General features: G+C 36.8%; 1 protein-coding gene across 4 annotated transcripts in view; it reads left to right on the top strand.

Annotated features, from left to right (window-relative positions):
• Positions 1 to 14,466, top strand: part of MIA2 (MIA SH3 domain ER export factor 2) — a 109,106-nt gene extending 94,640 nt beyond the window's left edge. For all 4 annotated transcript variants that reach the window (XM_082647865.1, XM_082647866.1, XM_082647867.1 and 1 more), the window contains 4 exons: positions 6,830 to 6,952; positions 12,089 to 12,147; positions 12,807 to 13,041; positions 14,136 to 14,466. In XM_082647865.1, coding sequence (XP_082503991.1) covers positions 6,830 to 6,952; positions 12,089 to 12,147; positions 12,807 to 13,041; positions 14,136 to 14,302 — 584 coding nt within the window. In that variant the 3' untranslated portion in view covers positions 14,303 to 14,466. The remainder of the gene's footprint in view (positions 1 to 6,829; positions 6,953 to 12,088; positions 12,148 to 12,806; positions 13,042 to 14,135) is intronic.
• Positions 14,467 to 19,494: the final 5,028 nt, after the last annotated feature.

The following is a 19,494-nucleotide window of genomic DNA, read 5'->3' as shown; positions in this document are numbered from 1 at the left end:
GAGTTCCTGTTCTAGGTCAAGCTACAATTTAATCAAATTGGTAAATGTTGACACCAGTAAGCAGTGATAAGTTATGTTAATACCTAGAGCAACCACCAAAAAAATCCTCAAAAATCATCAGATAAATCATCATCAGAATAGACATGCTTTTCAAGCCCCAAGGGAACATTTCCCAAGATTGATCATATCCTGTGCCATGAAACAAACATTAACAAATTCAAAAGAATTGAAATCATATAGTGTGTTCTCTGACATTGGTGGAATCAAGCTAGAAATGAACTAGAAATGAACTAGAAATGATATATGCAATAATTTGAATAGCTCTCAAGGGCATTATGTTGACTAAAAAAAAAGTCTCAGAAGGTCACATATTATATGATTTCATGTATATAACATCCTTGAAATGACAAAATCATAGAACTAGAAAACAGATTAGTGGATGCCATGAGTTAGGGATGGAAGGGGGAGGAGAGTGGATGTGACTAAAGGGTAGCATGGAGAGATCTTTTTGGTAATGGAATAGTTCTGTATCTTGAGTGTGGTGGTGGTTTCACAAATCTACACGTGATAAAATGGCAAGAACTATACACGTTAGTCATAGGACCAATGTTAGTTTCCTGGTTATTATATTGCTCTATATTTGTGAAAGATGTAAACATTTGGGGAAACTGGGTAAAGGGTATGCAGGAACTTTCTGTATTATTTTTGCAGCTCTCTGGGAATCTTTATTTTAAAATCAAAAGTTAAAAAAAACCCTTCTTATCTGGATACAATACACATATAGTAAAGTGCAGGTGTTTTAAAGCATATTAACCTGATGATTATTTTACAATTTGAGCACACCTATAAACCAGCAGTCAGATTAAGGGACAGTTTTCTGATTATTTTTATTCATCTTATGAATTTAGATAGAAATCTTTACAATTAAAGCAGAAAAAAGTTCTTGATAAATAATATAAATAAGTTAATATTCACATATCATAAGTAATCAGAATTAGAATTTTAACAGGAAAATGTTCTGGAAATAACAAGCCCATTATAAATTCTTAATAAATATTGGACTGCAACAAAAATTTAATCAGTGTGACTTACCTTGCTCAGTGTTTCATTCTGTAAGAAGTGGAACTTTATTCTGTGCGGTTCTCATCCTGTTGAAGTTCAGGAGTAGAAAAGCAAACACATGAAAGTGCTTTTTAAAACCTCTCTTTGAATCACAGTAGCTAACATTTGATTGGCAAAGCAAGTCACATGACAGAATTTGGAACCATTGGGCAGGATATATATTCTACCTCTTAAGAACAGGGCTACAAGGAAGGGTGAAGAATTGAGGTCATGAATGCAGTCTACCCAGAGGGGTTATACTTTTATAATGTGTTTTCACTTATTATATAACTATCTTTTTAAAAATATATTGGGGTAACATAATTTCTTAGATTTTAAAATTACCTTTTGGAAGAAAGGAATATATGATTTTTCTGTTTAGTTCCACTTAAGTAATTGCCTTGTTTTCTTTGTACTTGCTCTTATTTACAAAGCTGTGCATAGTAAGCAATCTTGAAGAGTAATAATTTAAGCAAGTTTTTAGAAAGTCTTAAAATACGATCTCTTAACTCCCATATTTAGTAGTTACTAATACATTTTAAGAGGCATGCATATCAAAATATTCTTATGCTTTTTATAAACTGTAATTAGTAACTATGTTTCAACAATACTAGTAACAAATAATTCAAATAAGAAAAGTAATGCTAGAATTTAAAGGATAGTTTTTTGACTGTCAGGGTATGAATCTGCAGGATTCTTGGCTTTTAGTCTTTTAACTGATTCTTGAGAATTATATCTACAAATAATATGTAGTGCAGGTATTAATCAGTAATATATTCATGAATCTAACAAGAAAGATAGTAATTGTGTCTAAGTTCATGTAAATACTTTATTTTGTTAGAATTTTAAGTTAAAAAAAAAGTAAGAAAACCACAGATACTTTAATGAAAAAAGTTTCAGTTTTTATCATTTTTTCACCCTTTGGTATTCTTGACCTCTCAGTGCCCCTCTTGATCTTTCAGTACTCTGACTTCAGTGTCCTTCTGTTCCTCTATCTAGCCTCACAGCCTCCTTTTCTAGGAATAGAGAAGTAATAGAGAAGAATGAGAATCTTAATTCTCAGCAGATCTTGTGCTACTTAATGTAGAGAGATATGCATTAAAGGTGAATTATGTCATTTCCCCTCCTTGTACTTTTTTTTTAATAAATAAATTTATTTATTTTTGGCTGCATTGGGTCTTCATTGTTGCATGTGGGCTTTCTCTAGTTGTGCCCAGCGGGGGCTACTGTTCGTTGCAGTGCGTGGCCTTCTCATTGCGGTGGCTTTTCTTGTTGAGGAGCACAGGCTCTAGCCGCATAGGCTTCAGTAGTTGTGGCACGCGGGCTCAGTAGTTGTGGCGTACGGGCTTAGTTGCTCTGCGGCATGTGGTATCTTCCTGGTCCAGGGATTGAACCCGTGTCCCCTGCATTGGCAGGTGGATTCTTAACCACTGCGCCACCAGGGAAGTCCCTGCATCAAGTTTCTCGATATGCAAGATCATTAACTTGGGATAGGAGAGGAGGGGATTGTCAGAGATTTGAAGGGAGAAAAAGGTACAGAGTAGCCATTTAGGAGAGTGAAGCTGCTTAAATGTCAGTGAAATGTGGTATGATTACAGAGCAATGTTGAATATCTACTTGAAGCTTATGGTCCTAGATTTGAAAGAGACTAGCCAATACTATGTTTTAATATAGTTTATAATCATAAAAAATTTAATTTATCATTACAGTTACTTTGGGGTGCTTACTTTGTGCCAGATGTTATGTTAAGTGCTTTATATTAATCATTTGAAGAATCTTAAGAGTGTTATTCCCATTTTACAGATTAAGAAACAAAAACATAGATAATATAGCAAAATACTGTATATCACCTCCCAGAATTTACATATTAATGTTTGTTTCATATATATATATATATATATATATATATATATATATATATATATATATATATGTAGCTGTGTGTGTGTGTGTGAGAGAGAGAGAGAGGGAAGGAGAAGGGGAGAGAGAGAATGGGTACATTAAACATAAAAATAAATAGCACACTATATCAGTTGAAGTCTATTCTGTTTCCTTTCCGAAGGTCATTACGTTCCTTCTTTCCCAGAGGCAACCACTCATGAGTTTAATGTGTGTAAAGTTACAGTCTATATATGATTTTTTTAAAAGTATTTTTCTATTTTATCAAGTTTTTATCAGCATATATTCTTGAATTCTTTCCATTTTAATATAAAGTTTATTATTTTAATTGCTGTATAAATAAATATATGAATATACCACAATATATTTATCCAGTCTTATCTAATCTCCTCTGATGAACATATACGGTGTTTCCAGTGTTTCACCATTACTAACAATGCTGCAATTAACACTTTTTGTTTTACACATGTGTTCTTTAGAGATGAGTCCAGTTAATGAAATTGCTGGGAAGTAAGATATGTGTAGTTTCGGTTTTAATAAATGTTGCCCTTTGGCCTCAAGAGTAGTTATGTGTGAAGAATTTGAGAGTAGCTATTTCTTCAATACCTGATGTAAAACTTTTTTGAATATTTCCAGCCACATGAGTTAAAAGTTTTCTCATTTTTCTTCCTTTGATTATTTTTTGTAGTTCTTTTATTATTAGTAAGCTTGAGCCTCTTTTCATATTTATTGATCATTTGTATTTCCTCCTGTAAATTGCCTGATCCATTTCCCTCTTGCTTAATAGGAATTCTTAGTATCCTTTGGATACTAATCTTTTATATTTTGCAAATATTTTCTTAGTTTATTATTATGTATGTTATTGTTATACATCAAAAAACAAGTTTTCAAATTTTGTTATAGGTAAGTTAATTTATTTTTATGGAATTTTTGTTTTCTTTAAGACTTATCTTTAGATTAAAAATATATTCTCTGTTTTCTTCTAAATATTTAAAATTTTGTTTTGATTTTTAAGCCTTTAGTCTGGATTTTATTTTTGTTTTAATGTTTAGTTGGAGAGTTATTTTTTTCCCCATTGGATAGACAGTTGTTTTAATACTGTATATTGGTATATCAATTTGAAATATCACTTTTATCTTAAATGTCCATATTTGCATAGGTCTGTTTCTTAGACATTTTCTCTGTACCATCGGTCTCTTTATTCCAGAGCCATAACCTGTCCATATCAATGCTTTTATCAACTACTTCCTGGAAATTTTGCTTTCCATTCCTTTTAAATTCCTTAATCATTAGATTAAACTATTTCTTCACATTCTATGTGAAGATGTTTATTGTACTTGATTAGCAAACAGTATTGAATTAAAAAAAATTCAAACCCTTTATCCATCTTTATAATTCTCTTCTCAACCATGCTGATGTTCTTGTTATGCGATAGACCCCAAATTATTAAACAGTTACCCAAGGAACTATTGCAATCCAAGACTTGTTTTGGAATGAAAAGAGATGAATAACACTTCTGTTTGAACTAGACATCTTGAATTTTTTTCTGATTTTTAGTTTACGAAATTGCTTCACAATGCACTGTACATTCCTTCCCACTCTTTTATTCATTTTTTCTCTGATGTTTTTCCTTCTCCCATTATTTCTTTTTAATCAGCTCTTTTCTTAGAAGGGTGGTAGGAAACAAAGGTAAAAAGGCAAAAAGAAGGGAACCATTCATGTCCTTATTTGTATTTTAGTCTTTGATTAGTCATTTGCTTTCTACATAGTTTTATCTTATTACATTAAATGTGTGTGTGTGTGTGTGTGTACATGTACATATACATGTATATGTGTATTTGAATTTGACCAGAATACCATTGTTTACTTGTTCATCCTTCCTTATTTTTCTTTCAGGGCAAGCTTTACCTCCTCTGTGATATCATTTCTGACTCCTCTAATCAGAATTAGATAGGCCATCTCTCATATTATTTGTATGCCCTTTTATTTAAGGCATTAATTTATTTGTTTCTGTCACCATAAGGGCACAGACTGTATCAAAACCAACTTTGTATCACTAATGCCTGGCACATAATAGGAGCTGGTAGATTTAATTATCCCAGAGGAGGGCAATGTGGACATATAATTGATAAAATAGAATACTTGTAGCAAAATTTTGTATTTCTGAGGTTATTGATATTGTGGGGATGTATTTTAGAAGCAAAATAATGATATGGTATCTTGAGAGCTGATTGAGAAAGAGTTGGGAAGTTTTCAGGTTTCCCCATCTTATCCTTATCCCCTTGCCCAGCTCTGCCATTTAATTAATCCCATGTTTAAAGTAGAAAGGGAAAATTCAGTTTAGATCTCAGTGGTTGTTATTGGCCTTTTCTTCCACTGGGCTAATTCATTCAGACCATTGAGACAGCTCTGAAACGGGGAGGAAATGAGCCTTCAAGACTATCTGGATCTTCCTCTTCTAAGTCACATCCCTTGAACCTTGAGAGCTCATTAAATATTCTCTTCATTGACTCTAGTTGTTGCCAGGTGGTATCCTTCGCTTTGTGTGGGAAAGATGTGTCAATAAGGTCCCATGTGGCTGAGTCAGATGACAAGTGACATCCAACATTGTATGGAGTTCACATTATGAACCACAGCCTGAGACAGTCATGGAAGGTAGTTTGAGGCCATCTGTCTGTATCTGTTAGGGTGGGGGAGAGTCACACAGTTTATCCCCTTTGTCCTTTGCCATATTTTTGGAGATTGGCAAATGCCTACTTAATCTATCAAAGTCTACCATCACCTATCGGAGATGAGATAGACTACCTATATTTTTTCAAGAATGATGAGTTCCACAAAGACCCATGAATTATTACCAGTTTGTCATTGTACATGACAAAGGAGTCTGGCTGTAGAAGCACCTCAGAGTCTGTGCGTAAATTTGTGTCTCTCCAGATATCCTTAATCTGAGTATTGTGAACCTTCCATTCCTCTTTTGAGTCAGAGATCTTTCCCTTTAGTCTTGGAGGGATGCTAAATTCCAAAATGTTGAAGTTACTGAAAATTTGATCACTTGATGACCTCAATGATAACTCTTTCTGCTTTGGTGACCATTTCTTTTATCGTTGTCAGTTCTGCTAAATTTCTTGCTATGTTTACAGCATATTCTGTTTTTTCTTTCTTTGCTAGTAGCTAGCTTCTCACAGCCTTTTTTGATATATTGATGTATCTGCTTCCTTCCACTGTTATTAAAATTGAAAGTTAATATATGTAACTAAATTCTATTCATATATTCTAATTTACACATAGTCATGGAATCTATCAAACTCCAGTGTAGCATTTATACTTGTGTTTACTGCAAAAGCAAAGTTATTGCCTTTAGTAAAGTGTGTAATTTTCCTAAAATTGTCCACTGTTATCTACCCAGAATATATGTCAGTCTTTTATTTATTTTAAAATTTATTTATTTATTTTTGGCTGCATTGGGTCCTTGTTGCTGCACGCTGGCTTTCTCTATTTGCGGCGAGTGGGGGCTACTCTTGGTTGCGGTGCGCAGGCTTCTCATTGCTGTGGCTTCTCTTGTTGCAGAGCACGGGCTCTAGGCGTGCAGGCCTCAGTAGTTGTGGCTCACGGGCTTAGTTGCTCCGCGGCACGTGGGATCTTCCCAGACCAGGGCTCAAGCCCGTGTCCCGGGCATTGGCAGGTGGATTCTTAACCATTACACCACCAGGGAAGTCCCTGTGTCAGTCTTTTAGAAAGCAAGAAAAATATCTACATTCATTATATGAAACTTAAGGAAACTCGATTTATTTTTATCGTAATGAAGATATTTTAAAAACGTGTTTTCTAGGCCAACCGTATCCTGATCCAGTTCTTCCTCCACAAAGGCAAGACAGATTTTATTCTAATTCTGGTAGACTTTCTGGACCAGCAGAACTCAGAAGTTTTAATATGCCATCTTTGGATAAAACGGGTAAGAAATACTTGTGTGTATGTGTTTTTTTTATAATGGTGGCATACTAAAGAACTGGAAGCTGCATAAAGGACTAATATAATTGTGATCTCTGCTTAGCTCTTAAGGCCACAGTCTCTTTCCTGAGAACTTCCTGGTTTTATGTTTCTTGTTATTTTGTACACATCCATGGCGTCTGCACATATGTTGGTGGTTGGTTTGGGCACCATTGTGATGAGTTTACTATATGAACCCAAGACGGTAAATTTTACTGTGTTCCGTGATTAATTTTCTAGTTTTTCCAGTCCACTGACATATATCCTGTTTAGTAATTAGGGAAATCAGGCTGGTGTGAATGGATATGTTACAGTCTACCAGAAAAATAATTTGAGTGCATACTCTGTTGATGGGTTAATCAATTACCTTGTTTAAACCTTTCATGCTTAGGTAGATTTAAATTTTACTGAGCAATCAACTATTTGTCAGGGGCTCTTTTTCTTAAACCACTTCACAGCAACCCATTGAAGTTGGGAAATATATATATCCAGTGAATCTATTAGAAGTACATAACATTAAGGAAATAAAAAGATTAAAAGTAAGTGGAAAATTAAAATTTATGAGTTGAAGGTTTCTTCAGGAAAGGGTATATATTTTAGGGGAGGCATTTATCCAGTTGAAACATGTATTATTTTAGAAACTCATTCTTCTCTGAATAATAAGGCAAAAAAGCAGACCTGTGGCCTGTTTTTCTGTTATTATAATTAAGTTAATTATTTCTAATTGTTTGGCTTTTGAAATTGTTTTCCCTCGTTAATTCAAGCTTAATGGAATGAAAGTACATGTATGATTGAACATCTGTTTCTAAACTAATACTATTTAAAATTTTTCACATGTCCATTTTTTTTTGTAATAGAACAGTATCCAATTTAGCAAATAATTTTAAAGTGCTTTCTGTTTGGAAGGTAGCCTGCATGACGTGGTAGATAATATAATTACAGTAAAGTATAGTTTTTAGCTGTAAGAAGCTAATAATTAAATAGGAGAGAAGGACAAATATATATGCTTAACTAATAGTGGTTAGAATAGTAAGTCCTATGAGAGAATATGTTATGTTCACAGAAAGGGAGAGCTCCCATATAGTTGAAGGATAAAGGAAAACTCCATGAAGGAGGTGGCATTTGAGCTGCTTTTGAGGGAATTTGAAAAATTAGTTAAGAGGTAAGGGTCTGTGCTAGTAATAATGAACAGTATAAGCAAAAACAAAAGAGCATGAGTTATTGATGGAGAATGGCTGTAAAACTGAGCTATTAATCCCCTGATACAAGATCTTAAGAGGGTTAAATGAGTTAATGTGTGTGGAAGTATTTTGTAAATAGAAAAATTTCTATATATGTAATATGTTATTATTGGTTTATCAGTTTATGGTATTTACATGAAGGAGAGTGGTGAGAGATAGGTTGATACATTAACTTAGCACTAGTGCTCAGTAAATGTTTATTGAATGAAATGAATTATCTCATTTAATCTTCACAATGAACCTATAAAGTAGATGCTATTATCCTGATTTTACAGATGAAGAAACCAAAGCTCAAAAAGGTGCTCACGGTCTCAGGTAGGAGGTATTAGAGCCAGGATTTGATCCCATGTCTGTATGACTCCAGAGCCATTGTCTTGATCCCTATACTGAAATGAGAGGGTAGTGGATCAATTTAGTGCATCAACCCTGCCATTGATGCACTAAATACCTATAGAATGCTTACTGTATGATAGGCACTATGGTAGCTGCTGTATTTCAGTGGTGAATAGGTCAGCATTCCTTATACCTTGAGGTCTAGTAAAGGTCTGTAAGCAGTTGCACTATATAGTGACAAAAGTAATGAGTGCAAAATGTTATGGGAGCATATGGGCCACTAGCCACTAACCCAGATGAGAGGTAGTGGTATTTTTGTTTTTTTATAAATTTATTTTATTTTTTGGCTGTGTTGGGTCTTCGCTGCTGCACATGGGCTTTTCTCTAGTTGCGCGAGCGGGGGCTACTTTTCGTTGCAGTGTGTGGGCTTCTCATTGTGGTGGCTTCTCGTTACAGAGCATGGGCTTTAGGCGTGTGGGCTTCAGTAGTTGTGGCATGTAGGCTCAGTAGTTGTGGCTCACGGGCTCTAGAGCACAGGCTCAGTAGTTGTGGCACACGGGCTTAGTTGCTCCGCGGCATGTGGGATCTTCCCAGACCAGGGATCGAACCCGTGTCTCCTGCATTGGCAGGCGGATTCTCAACCACTGCACCACCAGGGAAGCCCTAGGTGGCGGTATTTTGAATGTGGGATTGTCAAGAAAATCTTTTTGGAGGAAGTGACGTATAAGCTGAGAATTAAAGGAGAAATTAGCTGGGCCAAAGTGATGTTGATAATGTTTTGGGAGGAAAGAATAGCATCTTTAAAGACTTAGAATTAAGAATGCCTCTTAAATTATGGCTGCAACATGGAGTGGAAGGTGCACGTCAGGGAATATTGAAACAAGTAGTGAAGAGGTAAGCAGTGCATAAAGTTTTCAAGGACCTGCAAACCTGTTCAGAAATATTGGACTTATTTGCAGGATAATAGGAACACATTAAAGGACTTTAAACAGAGAAATAATCAGATCAGATCTGCATTTTAGAGAAATTGCTCTGGTTACATTATGGGGAATAGATTGGAGGGTGCGGTTAAAGGTTGGAAGGAGGGTAACTTTTTTTTTTTTTTTTTTCTCGGTACGCGGGCCTCTCACTGCTGTGGCCTCTCCCGTTGCGGAGCACAGGCTCCGGAAGCGCAGGCTCAGCGGCCATGGCTCACGGGCCCAGCTGCTCCGCGGCATGTGGGATCCTCCCGGACCGGGGCACGAACCCGTGTCCCCTGCATCGGCAGGAAGACTCTCAACCACTGCACCACCAGGGAAGCCCAGGAGGGTAACTTTTTAGGCGACTGTGACAAGTCTACAGGGTTGATGGTGGTGACTTAGCAGATCAGATAGATGTGAACAGACACAGAAAAGATAGAATTGGGAGGACTTAAGATTGAAGGCATGTGGTAGTGAAGGAGGAGGAGGAGTCTTGGCTGATGCTCAGGTTCTTGGCTAGGGCACTTGGACCATTCATTGTTTGGAGACAAGGAACAAGGAGCAGCAGAACATTTGACAGGAAAGATTATAAGTTACATTTTGAACTTACAGACTTAGCTGCACCTGTGATACACCTGCACTACTATTCAAGTAGGCATTTCAAGCTCTGAAGTCCTGGGGGAAATATCTAGATCTGAATTATACGTCTGGAAGTCTGTAGTGATATACATCAAATTAAAGCTGTAGGAGTGGATGAGATTTCTCAAGTCAAGAATGAGAAGAGAGTAGGGCTGAGGGTGGAACTCTGAGGAGACACCACTGAGGAGTAGTGGAGCCCACCGAGGGGACTGAGAAGGAGCAGCTAGAAAGGAGAGGTAGAGAGGGTGCCATCCCAGTAGTTGAAGGCTGAGAGGACTTAAAGAGGGAGGGAGTAGTCAACGATGGTGAGAAATAAAATTAAATGAGGGGGCTTCCCTGGTGGCGCAGTGGTTGAGAGTCCGCCTGCCGATGCAGGGGACACGGGTTCGTGCCCCGGTCCGGGAAGATACCACATGCCGTGGAGCGGCTGGGCCCGTGAGCCATGGCCGCTGAGCCTGCGCGTCTGGAGCCTGTGCTCCGCAACGGGAGAGGCCACAACAGTGAGAGGCCCGCGTACAGCAAAAAAACAAACAAACAAATTAAATGAGGACTAAAAGTTCTATTTTAATTTAGCAAAAAAAGAGACTTTTCTATCTTGGGGGAAGCAGTGGATGTTGCACCTAGATTGCACTACAGTGAGGACAAAATGGGAGGCATTCTGAATAATATATATAGAACAGTTTTTCACTGTGAAGGGGAGAGCTAGCTGTAAGGAGGTGCTTCTCTTTTTCTGTCTTATTTTAAAATAGTAGTTGGGAGAGACCTGCTGATAGGATGGGTCTAGCCGAAAGGGTGGAGGGAGGCAACAGAGAGAGGAAGATCCCTGTGGAAGCTGGAGGAGGGGGACTCTGAGTACAGAATCAGGGTCTTAGATTGTCTAGAAGAATCCTTTCCCATGATAATAGGAAGTAAGATCATAGGAATATAGTGGCTGATACATTGATATGTTTGACTACAAAAAGTTAAGGGAGTTTCTAAGTGACTGGTATAGTAGGTTTGAGGAGAATGGAGGTTTCAAATTGAAGGGAAAACTGGCTTAGAAGATGCAGAAGGAAGGCTAGGCAACAGGCAGCTGGAAATGTGGCTAGAGGTCTGCCAGCCTGGAGTGGAGACAGTCTACATGGCTCTGTGGTGTAGTTTACCCCCCACAAGTGCTAAGTGGCTCAGGTATAGGCAGAGTGGAAGCAGAGAGTTGAATTAATCCAGGGCTGAATGTTGTCAAGCACATGTGAAAAATGGCCAATAGGATAAGGACACTAGTGACGGGCTGTTAGTGATGGAGTTTGAAGTCTGTTAATTAGGGAAGGAAATGAAGAAAGGAGGAAACTGAGAGATCAGAGGACTGGAAGCTTCAGTGAAATCCAAGGACAGGTATAGCGAGAGTAACTAAATGAGAAGGCTAGGAGAGGATAGGTGGTCCTGGTCGGAGAGAGGGTTGTTTGAATTTATGTTCTTAGAGCCTGAGCAGTTCTTGATGATAAAGTCCAGAAACATTTATTTTGAAACAGTGGCTAATCCAATTGTTAGTCTGTGTTACATGATGGAGGAATAAGGAAGGAAAGATGAGAGGGAAGAAGGGAGGAAGAAAGGAAAGGAAAGAAGTAAGGCGGGAGAAAAATGAAGGAAGAAAGGAAAGAAGGAAGGCAGGAGAAATATGAAGGAAGGAGGGAGGGAGAGGGATGCTACCTCCTGGAAGCTTCCTTAATGATGCTCCTTTCAGGATTGCCTAGGCACAGGATAGGGAAACCACAGTCACATGCCTTTGCAGAACTCGTGAGTCTGCCAAAATTTCCAGGGACCTCAAGCTGTTCTTGTGGCCCTAATACAGGATGCTGGTGTCAAGCTGGTTGTCAGTGTCCTTTGTGATCTCTTGATCTAAGAATGGAGCGATAAATCATGTATTTTTCACGGTTTAACTTTTATGTCTAGATGGGCCAGTGTCTTCAGAAATGGAATCCAGTAGAAATGATAGCAAAGATGATCTTGGAGTAAGTATTGAAAGTGGAATTTTATCCATGTATTCAGGATCTTTCTAATCTCTTGGTTTACTAGAATAGAAATTTAGCTAGCCATCTAGTTTTTGATTAAAAGCTGCTTTTTTATTTTCCACAAATATACTTCGTACTTAACATTATAGCTATTTCCTTTCTGGATTGTACCCTATGGTGATAAAGTACAAGGTACAGACTTGAGGTTTGATTTAGTTTATATAGTTAAACAAGAACTTGAATTTTCCCCCTTGGATTTTTATTTTAATGTTTCAAAGTATGTTTTCTGTTTACTGCGCTTACAGTCTTGGTTTTTGGTCACCTTGGAAATATTAACATAAGCATCATTTCTTTTTCTCAGTATATGCTCGATAAAAGAAATGTATATTTTGGTACTCTTGGACTATTCTTATGTTTTATCTTTAGCCAGATTATTACTTTGTTGGTTAAAGCTGTTTTCTGTTGAGTTAATAAAATATTCATGATAGCTAAAATTCATCTGATGTAGAAAACTGAATATTTCTCTGGAGCCTTTTAGGATATCATAGACTGCTTTCTGCCTAGGTGCCTAGATGCTTTCTTCTAAGCCTAAGCTTTTCAGGAAAACTATTGCAAATTTTGCTGTTGTTTAATGACTGCCATTTGTCAATTTGCTGTAGAATTTAAACGTGCCTGATTCATCTCATCCCATTGAAAATGAAGCACCTGGCCCCGGCTTGGTTCCCCCACCTCACCCTCCAATCAGAGGCCCATTGTTTCCAATGGGTACAAGGGGCCCTTTCATTAGAAGGGGTTCTCCTTTTCCTCCACCTCCTCCAGGAAGCATGTACGGAGCTTCCCGCGATTATTTTCCACCAAGGGATTTCCCTGGCCCAGCACCTCCTCTATTTGCAAGTATGCTTTTTTTTAAGCTTAATATATGTCTTATAGAGTAGATCAGAAATATTAATTTTACTTTCTATTCATGTAGTAATACAGTGGAGGAAAATTTTTCTCAGCTTCTGTGAGTGTGCCATTACTTTTCCAGATTGGGAAGATAGCCAGCCATCAGTAATGAGGCCTCATCAGTAATGAGGCTTCAACTTGATTCATCTTAATAATGTGGAATTATTTCTATGATTCAGTAATCAAGAAAATCATTGGCTCTTTGCAGCAGTCTTATGTTAAGACTAAAATTGTTTGTATCTTATTTGATAGAAATTGGGTACTCTGTCAATTAGTAAAAGTAATTTCAATTTATATTTTTGCATTAAAATCACTGGCTAAAGTATTTTTTAAAATCTTTTTTTCATAAGTAGCTCCCATGCAGTCTTATTTGTTTAAAACCTAAAATGTGTTTATCATGTTTGGACTAATTGTTGAATTTATTGAAATTCCTCATAGCCTCACATACGAAAAACGGAATAGTTATTGCTTTTATGTCTATGCATTGCCATTTAGAACTATAGGTTTCAGCAGAATAAATACAGGGTTACCAAACACTAGGAAAAAGCCTATCATTTGCCTAATATAGTCATTCCTTCCCTCATTCCACCTCTATTTTTAAAGTTTAAGGTGAATTAAAATGAATTTTAATTGGGAAATTTAAAGACAGTTTTTGATATAATTGGAAATATTTTAGGGTAGTATCAAATTAGACTTGAGTTTTAAGTCTCGTGAAAATTATATTACATGAAAGCTTTTTTTAGAGCAAGTTTTACTAGATTTTGAAATAATTGTTCTCCTTTTCAAAAAGTGTTAAGATGTTAGATTTTCATAGGACAAAAAAGTTGCACCTAGATTAATGATATTCCCTATAATCGCATGTAGTTGAAGAGAATATGTGTTGCTCAATGTTGTAAAAATTCATTTGTTAGATCAGGTAATTATTCTGGTGTCAACTTTTGAAAATAAAGATAGGTACTAGCAGTTATAAGCTAATGATTTACTGGGGCTGCAGTACAGGTGCTGAAAGTTAAAAAATGTCTTTTACCAATCTCTTTGAACAGTGAGAAATGTCTATCCACCAAGAGGTTTTCCTCATTATCTTCCCCCAAGAGCTGGATTTTTCCCTCCACCCCCGCATCCTGAAAGTAGAAGTGATTTCCCATCAGGGCTGATTCCGCCCTCAAATGAGCCTACTACTGAACATCCAGAACCACAGCAAGAAACTTGACAATATTGTTGGGTCTTTCCTCAAAAGTAATTTTGACTTCTCTCTCATTTTCAGTTTAAGTAACTGCTGTTACTTAAGTGATTATATTTTTGCTCAAATTGAAGCTTAATGGAATTATAATTCTCAGGATAGTATTTTGTAAATAAAGATGATTTAAATATGAATCTTATGAGTAAATTATTTCCATCTTATTTTATTCTAGATAGTATAATTATTTTAATTTAACACATCCACTATCACATAAACAATAATGAGAGTTTTATATATGTAATATTGCAGTTGGGGATAATTTGAACTCCAAAGGCTGTGTCTTTATTCCAAGAACTGTATTTACTATGGTTGTAGACAAATGTGAAAGTAACTTTATGCTTAATTAAATAAATATTAATTGATTTAAAGACTTGTTTGGCATTGATAATAATAAAATCAGCTAGTTTTTTTAAATAAATATGGCTCCATTAGTTAGTTTCTTTACTTCTGCCGATAGTTTTGAGGCTCAAAACTAATGCTTTATATGGGTCTTTCCCATTCAGTTATCTTAACCAAAAATGTGTTCTCTTTCTTGCAAATAGACATGAACGACCCAAAGCAACAAATTAATACTCTTAAAAGTCAAAGTTCACTGTATTTTAAAGAAAACCAGGATATTGTCTAATGGCAAATTTCAGAATTTGAATCTTCTTAGTTCATTCACTGATTTCCTATGCAGTTTTTTTTTCTTCTTGTTTTTCTCTTCATTTGTAAGATATTTACTGTTTTTAGTGGGGAATGTTGAGATTTACTGTAAGGTAACTGTATTGAGGCAGCGTGTCATTTTGAGCTTTGGACTCAGTATCTTTAGAATGTCTCTCTAACTCATGTTTGTGTTCTATTATTAGTCATCTGGCACATTAGTATGATTATGAAAGGAAAGGCAATTAAGTATAGGTAATAAATATTATACTATTTATGTACAGAAAATAGGCTAAATAGGCTTAGAAAAAAGGCTAAAAAGAAAGGATCTGTGTGAAATGCCTGGGTAAAATAATAAGTAGAATGAGGATTATAAAAGCATCATTACATTTGGTGTTAAAAGCCAGATTTCAGGGGGAAATAGACTATTTTTTCAAGTTGGAAAGTGAAAGAAAGAAGAGCAACGAAAGAGGAGTGATGTAGAATGCTCCAATCAAGTAAAATTTTTTTGTTTGCCCTGGGATAGGGGAGACTTGTCTTGGCTTAAGACAGAAGAGAAGGAGAGAGGGGAAGGCAAACAAACATTAGTAGAGAGAGTGGTAATAAACTGAGAGGCAGAATCATAGAGGAGGCAAGGAGAGCATTGGATGAGAGCATGGTGGAAGGCAAGAAGACTTGATATGGGCTGACTGGTCTAAAATACTTTGGGATTCCAGAATAAAGGAACATAATTAGTTGTAAAGTATATTTTATTAAAGTAATATAAACAAATGGGAATAAATCAAATAATAGTATTTTAGGATGAATAGCAAGTTTTCTCTGTTTACTCTTTATCCCCATTTATACATCCTAGTCAGTTTCTCTTTTAATTCTTATTTCCCTTTTTAATTCTGATGATTTTAGAATTTTAGAAGATATCTTATACCTCTAATCTCTGATTTATCAACTTAATTTATTAAATTTATCAATTTGTATATTGATTCCTTGAGATGAAAAATTGGGACTTAATGCACTTGTATTATTACCATCCACATTTTCCTTTCCTCTTCATGTTTGATGTTTATCCAAATTAAAGTTTTCTATTGTTGCCTTTGTAATTTTTAATATATTTAAACCCTATTAGTATCCCTTCTCTTTATTCCACTTCCCTTCTTCCCCTACCCTGGCCAAAATCCTATTTTCTCTTAGCTATACATTTATATTTTCAAGGTTGCTAATAATTATATTATGCCTACAAGCATAACCTGTCTTCTTTTTTTTAAATTTTTTTTTAAACTGAACTATAGTTGATTTACAAGCATAACCTACTTTCTGTACTTGGCGCACAGTTGATCTAAAATTTGAAAATCAGGGACTTCCCTGGTGGTCCAGTGGTAAAGAATCTGCCTTGCAATGCAGGGGACGCCAGTTCGATCCTTGGTCAGGAAACTAGGATCCCACATGCTGTGGGGCAAATAAGCCCATGCGCTGCAACTACTGAGCTCGTGCGCCTCAACTAGAGAGCCCGAGTGCCTCAAACTACGGAGCCCACGCGCCCTGGAGCCTGCGCGCCACAACCAGAGAAGAGAAAACCTGCACGCCACAACTAGAGAGAAGACTGCGCGCTGCAATGAAAGATCCTGCATGCCTCAATGAAGGTCCCGCGTGCTGCAAGTAAGATCTGACGCAGCCAAAAATAAATAAATAAGTAAACAATAAATAAATCTTTCAAAACATAAAATAAAATTTGAAAATCATAAGTAGCATTTATAACATTATCATCATTAAATGTTGTTCACCAGCAGGCCAAATCATATACAGTTAACCCTTGAACAACATAGGTTTGAACTGTGCAGGTCCACTTATACCCAGATGTTTTTTAATAGTAAATACTACGGTATTACACAATCCACGGCTGGTTGCAATTTGCAGATGCAGAACCTCGGATATGGAGGAACCTTGAATATGGAGGAACTGCGGATAAGGAGTGCTGACTCTAGGTTATACATAGATTTTCAACTGCATGGAAGGTCGGCACCCTTAACTGCCCCCCACCCCTGCCACCCACATTGTTTAAGGGTCAACTGTACAAAGTTTGCATTTCCTTCTCTATGAATGCCAGTATCATAATTTCTGGGCCACTCTGAAGAGCCTGTTTTTTAAACATCAGGGTCAAATGAGTAATTTTTTCTTACCTATTCTCTCTTCCCCCATTTACCAATAATATCCTAAAATAATGACATATTTTGGTTAGTTTTATACTTGGGCCAAGAATACAACCCCCCCACCCACTTTCCTAATGTAGTTTTTTCCCCCCTCATATTATTTGCCATTATCATACCCTAATTAAAAAAATTTCCTTTCATATCTTTTCTGTTGGATATATTATTCTATATGCATTTGTTAAAGACTTTTATTTTGCAGGCCTTTGTCCTCCTGCTGCAAACCACACTGCCTGCTCTCTAGGCCTGGGAATAGAGCCTGCATTTTAACTGATTTCTTGGGGTTGCTCCTGTTTTATAAACCCTCTATCTTGCCGTTTTTTAAATTTAAGTCTTTTGTTTTGCTGGAGTTCACAAGTAATTTCCTAGGAAAGGATGTAGGGAATGTAAAATTTGTGAATCCTTGCATGTCTGAAGATTCAGCCCTCCAACCCCTTTTTTGGGGTTAGTTTATATGGGTATAGAATTCTGTGTCAGAATTTTGAATGTATTGTTCTTTTAATATCAGTTAATTAGCATCAGTATATTGTAATATCTGTTGTTGCTGATGAGAAGTTTGAAGGGAATTTGATTCTTTTCTCTTTGTTGGTGACCTTTTTCCTGTGGAAACTTTTAGGATTTTTTTCTTTATCCTTGGTATTCTAAAAAATCACAGTTTGATGCATCTACAAGTAAGACTTTTTTCACTCATTTTTGTGTTCAGGTCCTCTGAGAAGCAGATTCTAAGATGTAATTAGACATAAAGAGATTTATTTAGGGAGAACACCTGTGAAGGATTAAGGGGTGAGAATGCAGAATGAGGTGGAGAAAACCTTCAGACTGTGGTTCAGATTCACATCTGTGAAAAGAGAGAAGGGCAGGAAGGAAGGTTGGGTAGGAAGAGCCTCAGATTACAGTGCATCTCCAAGAAAGCCCGAGCTGGGGCAGTGGCAGTCCCCAGGGCAGAGACGGCCTATTAGAAGGGTCCCTCATTGGGTAGGAATGGTCTGCTCTAGTACTAGTACCCCTGCATGTTCTTCCTTGCCAGAAGCAGACACCAGGGAGGACCTGGGCTTGGCATGAATGCTGAAGCTGCATTGGCCAGAGGCTGTCAGCTAACTAGACTCCTCACAGCAATCTCTCTCCTGGGGGCATATTTGACTTGTGCACTCCTGGCTCCCACATTGTTAGGCACGTAAACTCTGAAGACTCATGTCTCACATCCTAAAACCCTGGGAAATTCTTTATCTTTGGTAAATTCCTTTTCTCTCATAATTTTCCTCTCTCTCTTTCCTTTTTTTTTGTTCTGGAAAATTTTCTTAACTGTGTATTCTACTCATTTAAAATTTTTGTTTCCACCAATGATGTTTAATCTTTAAGAGCATTTTTTATTATACCTCTTTCCTTTTCCTTAGATTCTGTCTTTTTTGTAAGGATCTAATACCTTGAATTTCCCCATAGTAAATTAGAGGTTTCTAAAAGCGTTCTTCTGAATTATCTGTTTTCTCTGACGTTAATAATTTTGTTTGCTTATCTTGGCCTTTCTCTCCTTATATGCCTCATAAAGTCGTCCACGTTTAATAAAGATGAACTGATCAGCTGATTGTAGTTTAAACCCTTTTGTATATAAGAAAGACGGTTTTCTTGTTAGATCTCTTTCTTGAGTGAGGATTCAGACTGGGAGATCTTTGTGTGGAGGCAGGCAGGAGTGGAGACAGGGCATCTGTGACTGACGAGCTTTGTCTTAGGATGAGCAGATAGGGATCTGGCTGACTGTGTGTAGGCCCTCCAGATACAAGATTTAGAAGGACTTCATCTAGGACACCGCCATTCACACTAGACGCTTTTACTTGTTCCAGACAGTTTAGTATCTTTAGGGAATATCTATACATTATTTTAGCTGGAGCCAAATCTTGGCTTACTACCTTGTGCTTGGGGTTGTGTCAGGGGAATGGCGGTAGCAACTATTAGTTATCTGTATACAGATTTTCAGCTAATCTCCCTGTTTTCACACTCATACCTCGGTTCTATACATAGTATATGGACTGGCTCTGAGCCCAGCTTCAGGTTCTATCAGGCAGACTGACTCCCAGCCCCTGATAACATCAGGACAGCATCTGAAGGGATAGTTAAAGGGATAAGGCAACATTCAAGATATTGAACGGAGCATTATTTTGGACTGATATGCAATAGGCTTGGACATTTCAAGAAAGAATGCTTCTTGGTCCTGGCTGGATAACTTTCCCCTCTGTATAATATTTTAAATAGAAAAGTAAAATGTGGTCCTATAAGAAAAGTTAGAAAATGTTCAAAAGCCGAAGAAAAAACAATCATCCAGGG

This window comes from Grampus griseus (genome assembly GCF_964374135.1).
Source record: "Grampus griseus genome assembly, chromosome: 2".
NCBI classification, from domain to species: domain Eukaryota; kingdom Metazoa; phylum Chordata; class Mammalia; order Artiodactyla; family Delphinidae; genus Grampus; species Grampus griseus.
Note: the sequence above shows the minus strand (reverse complement) of the source record. Positions and strands in the feature narration are given on the sequence as shown.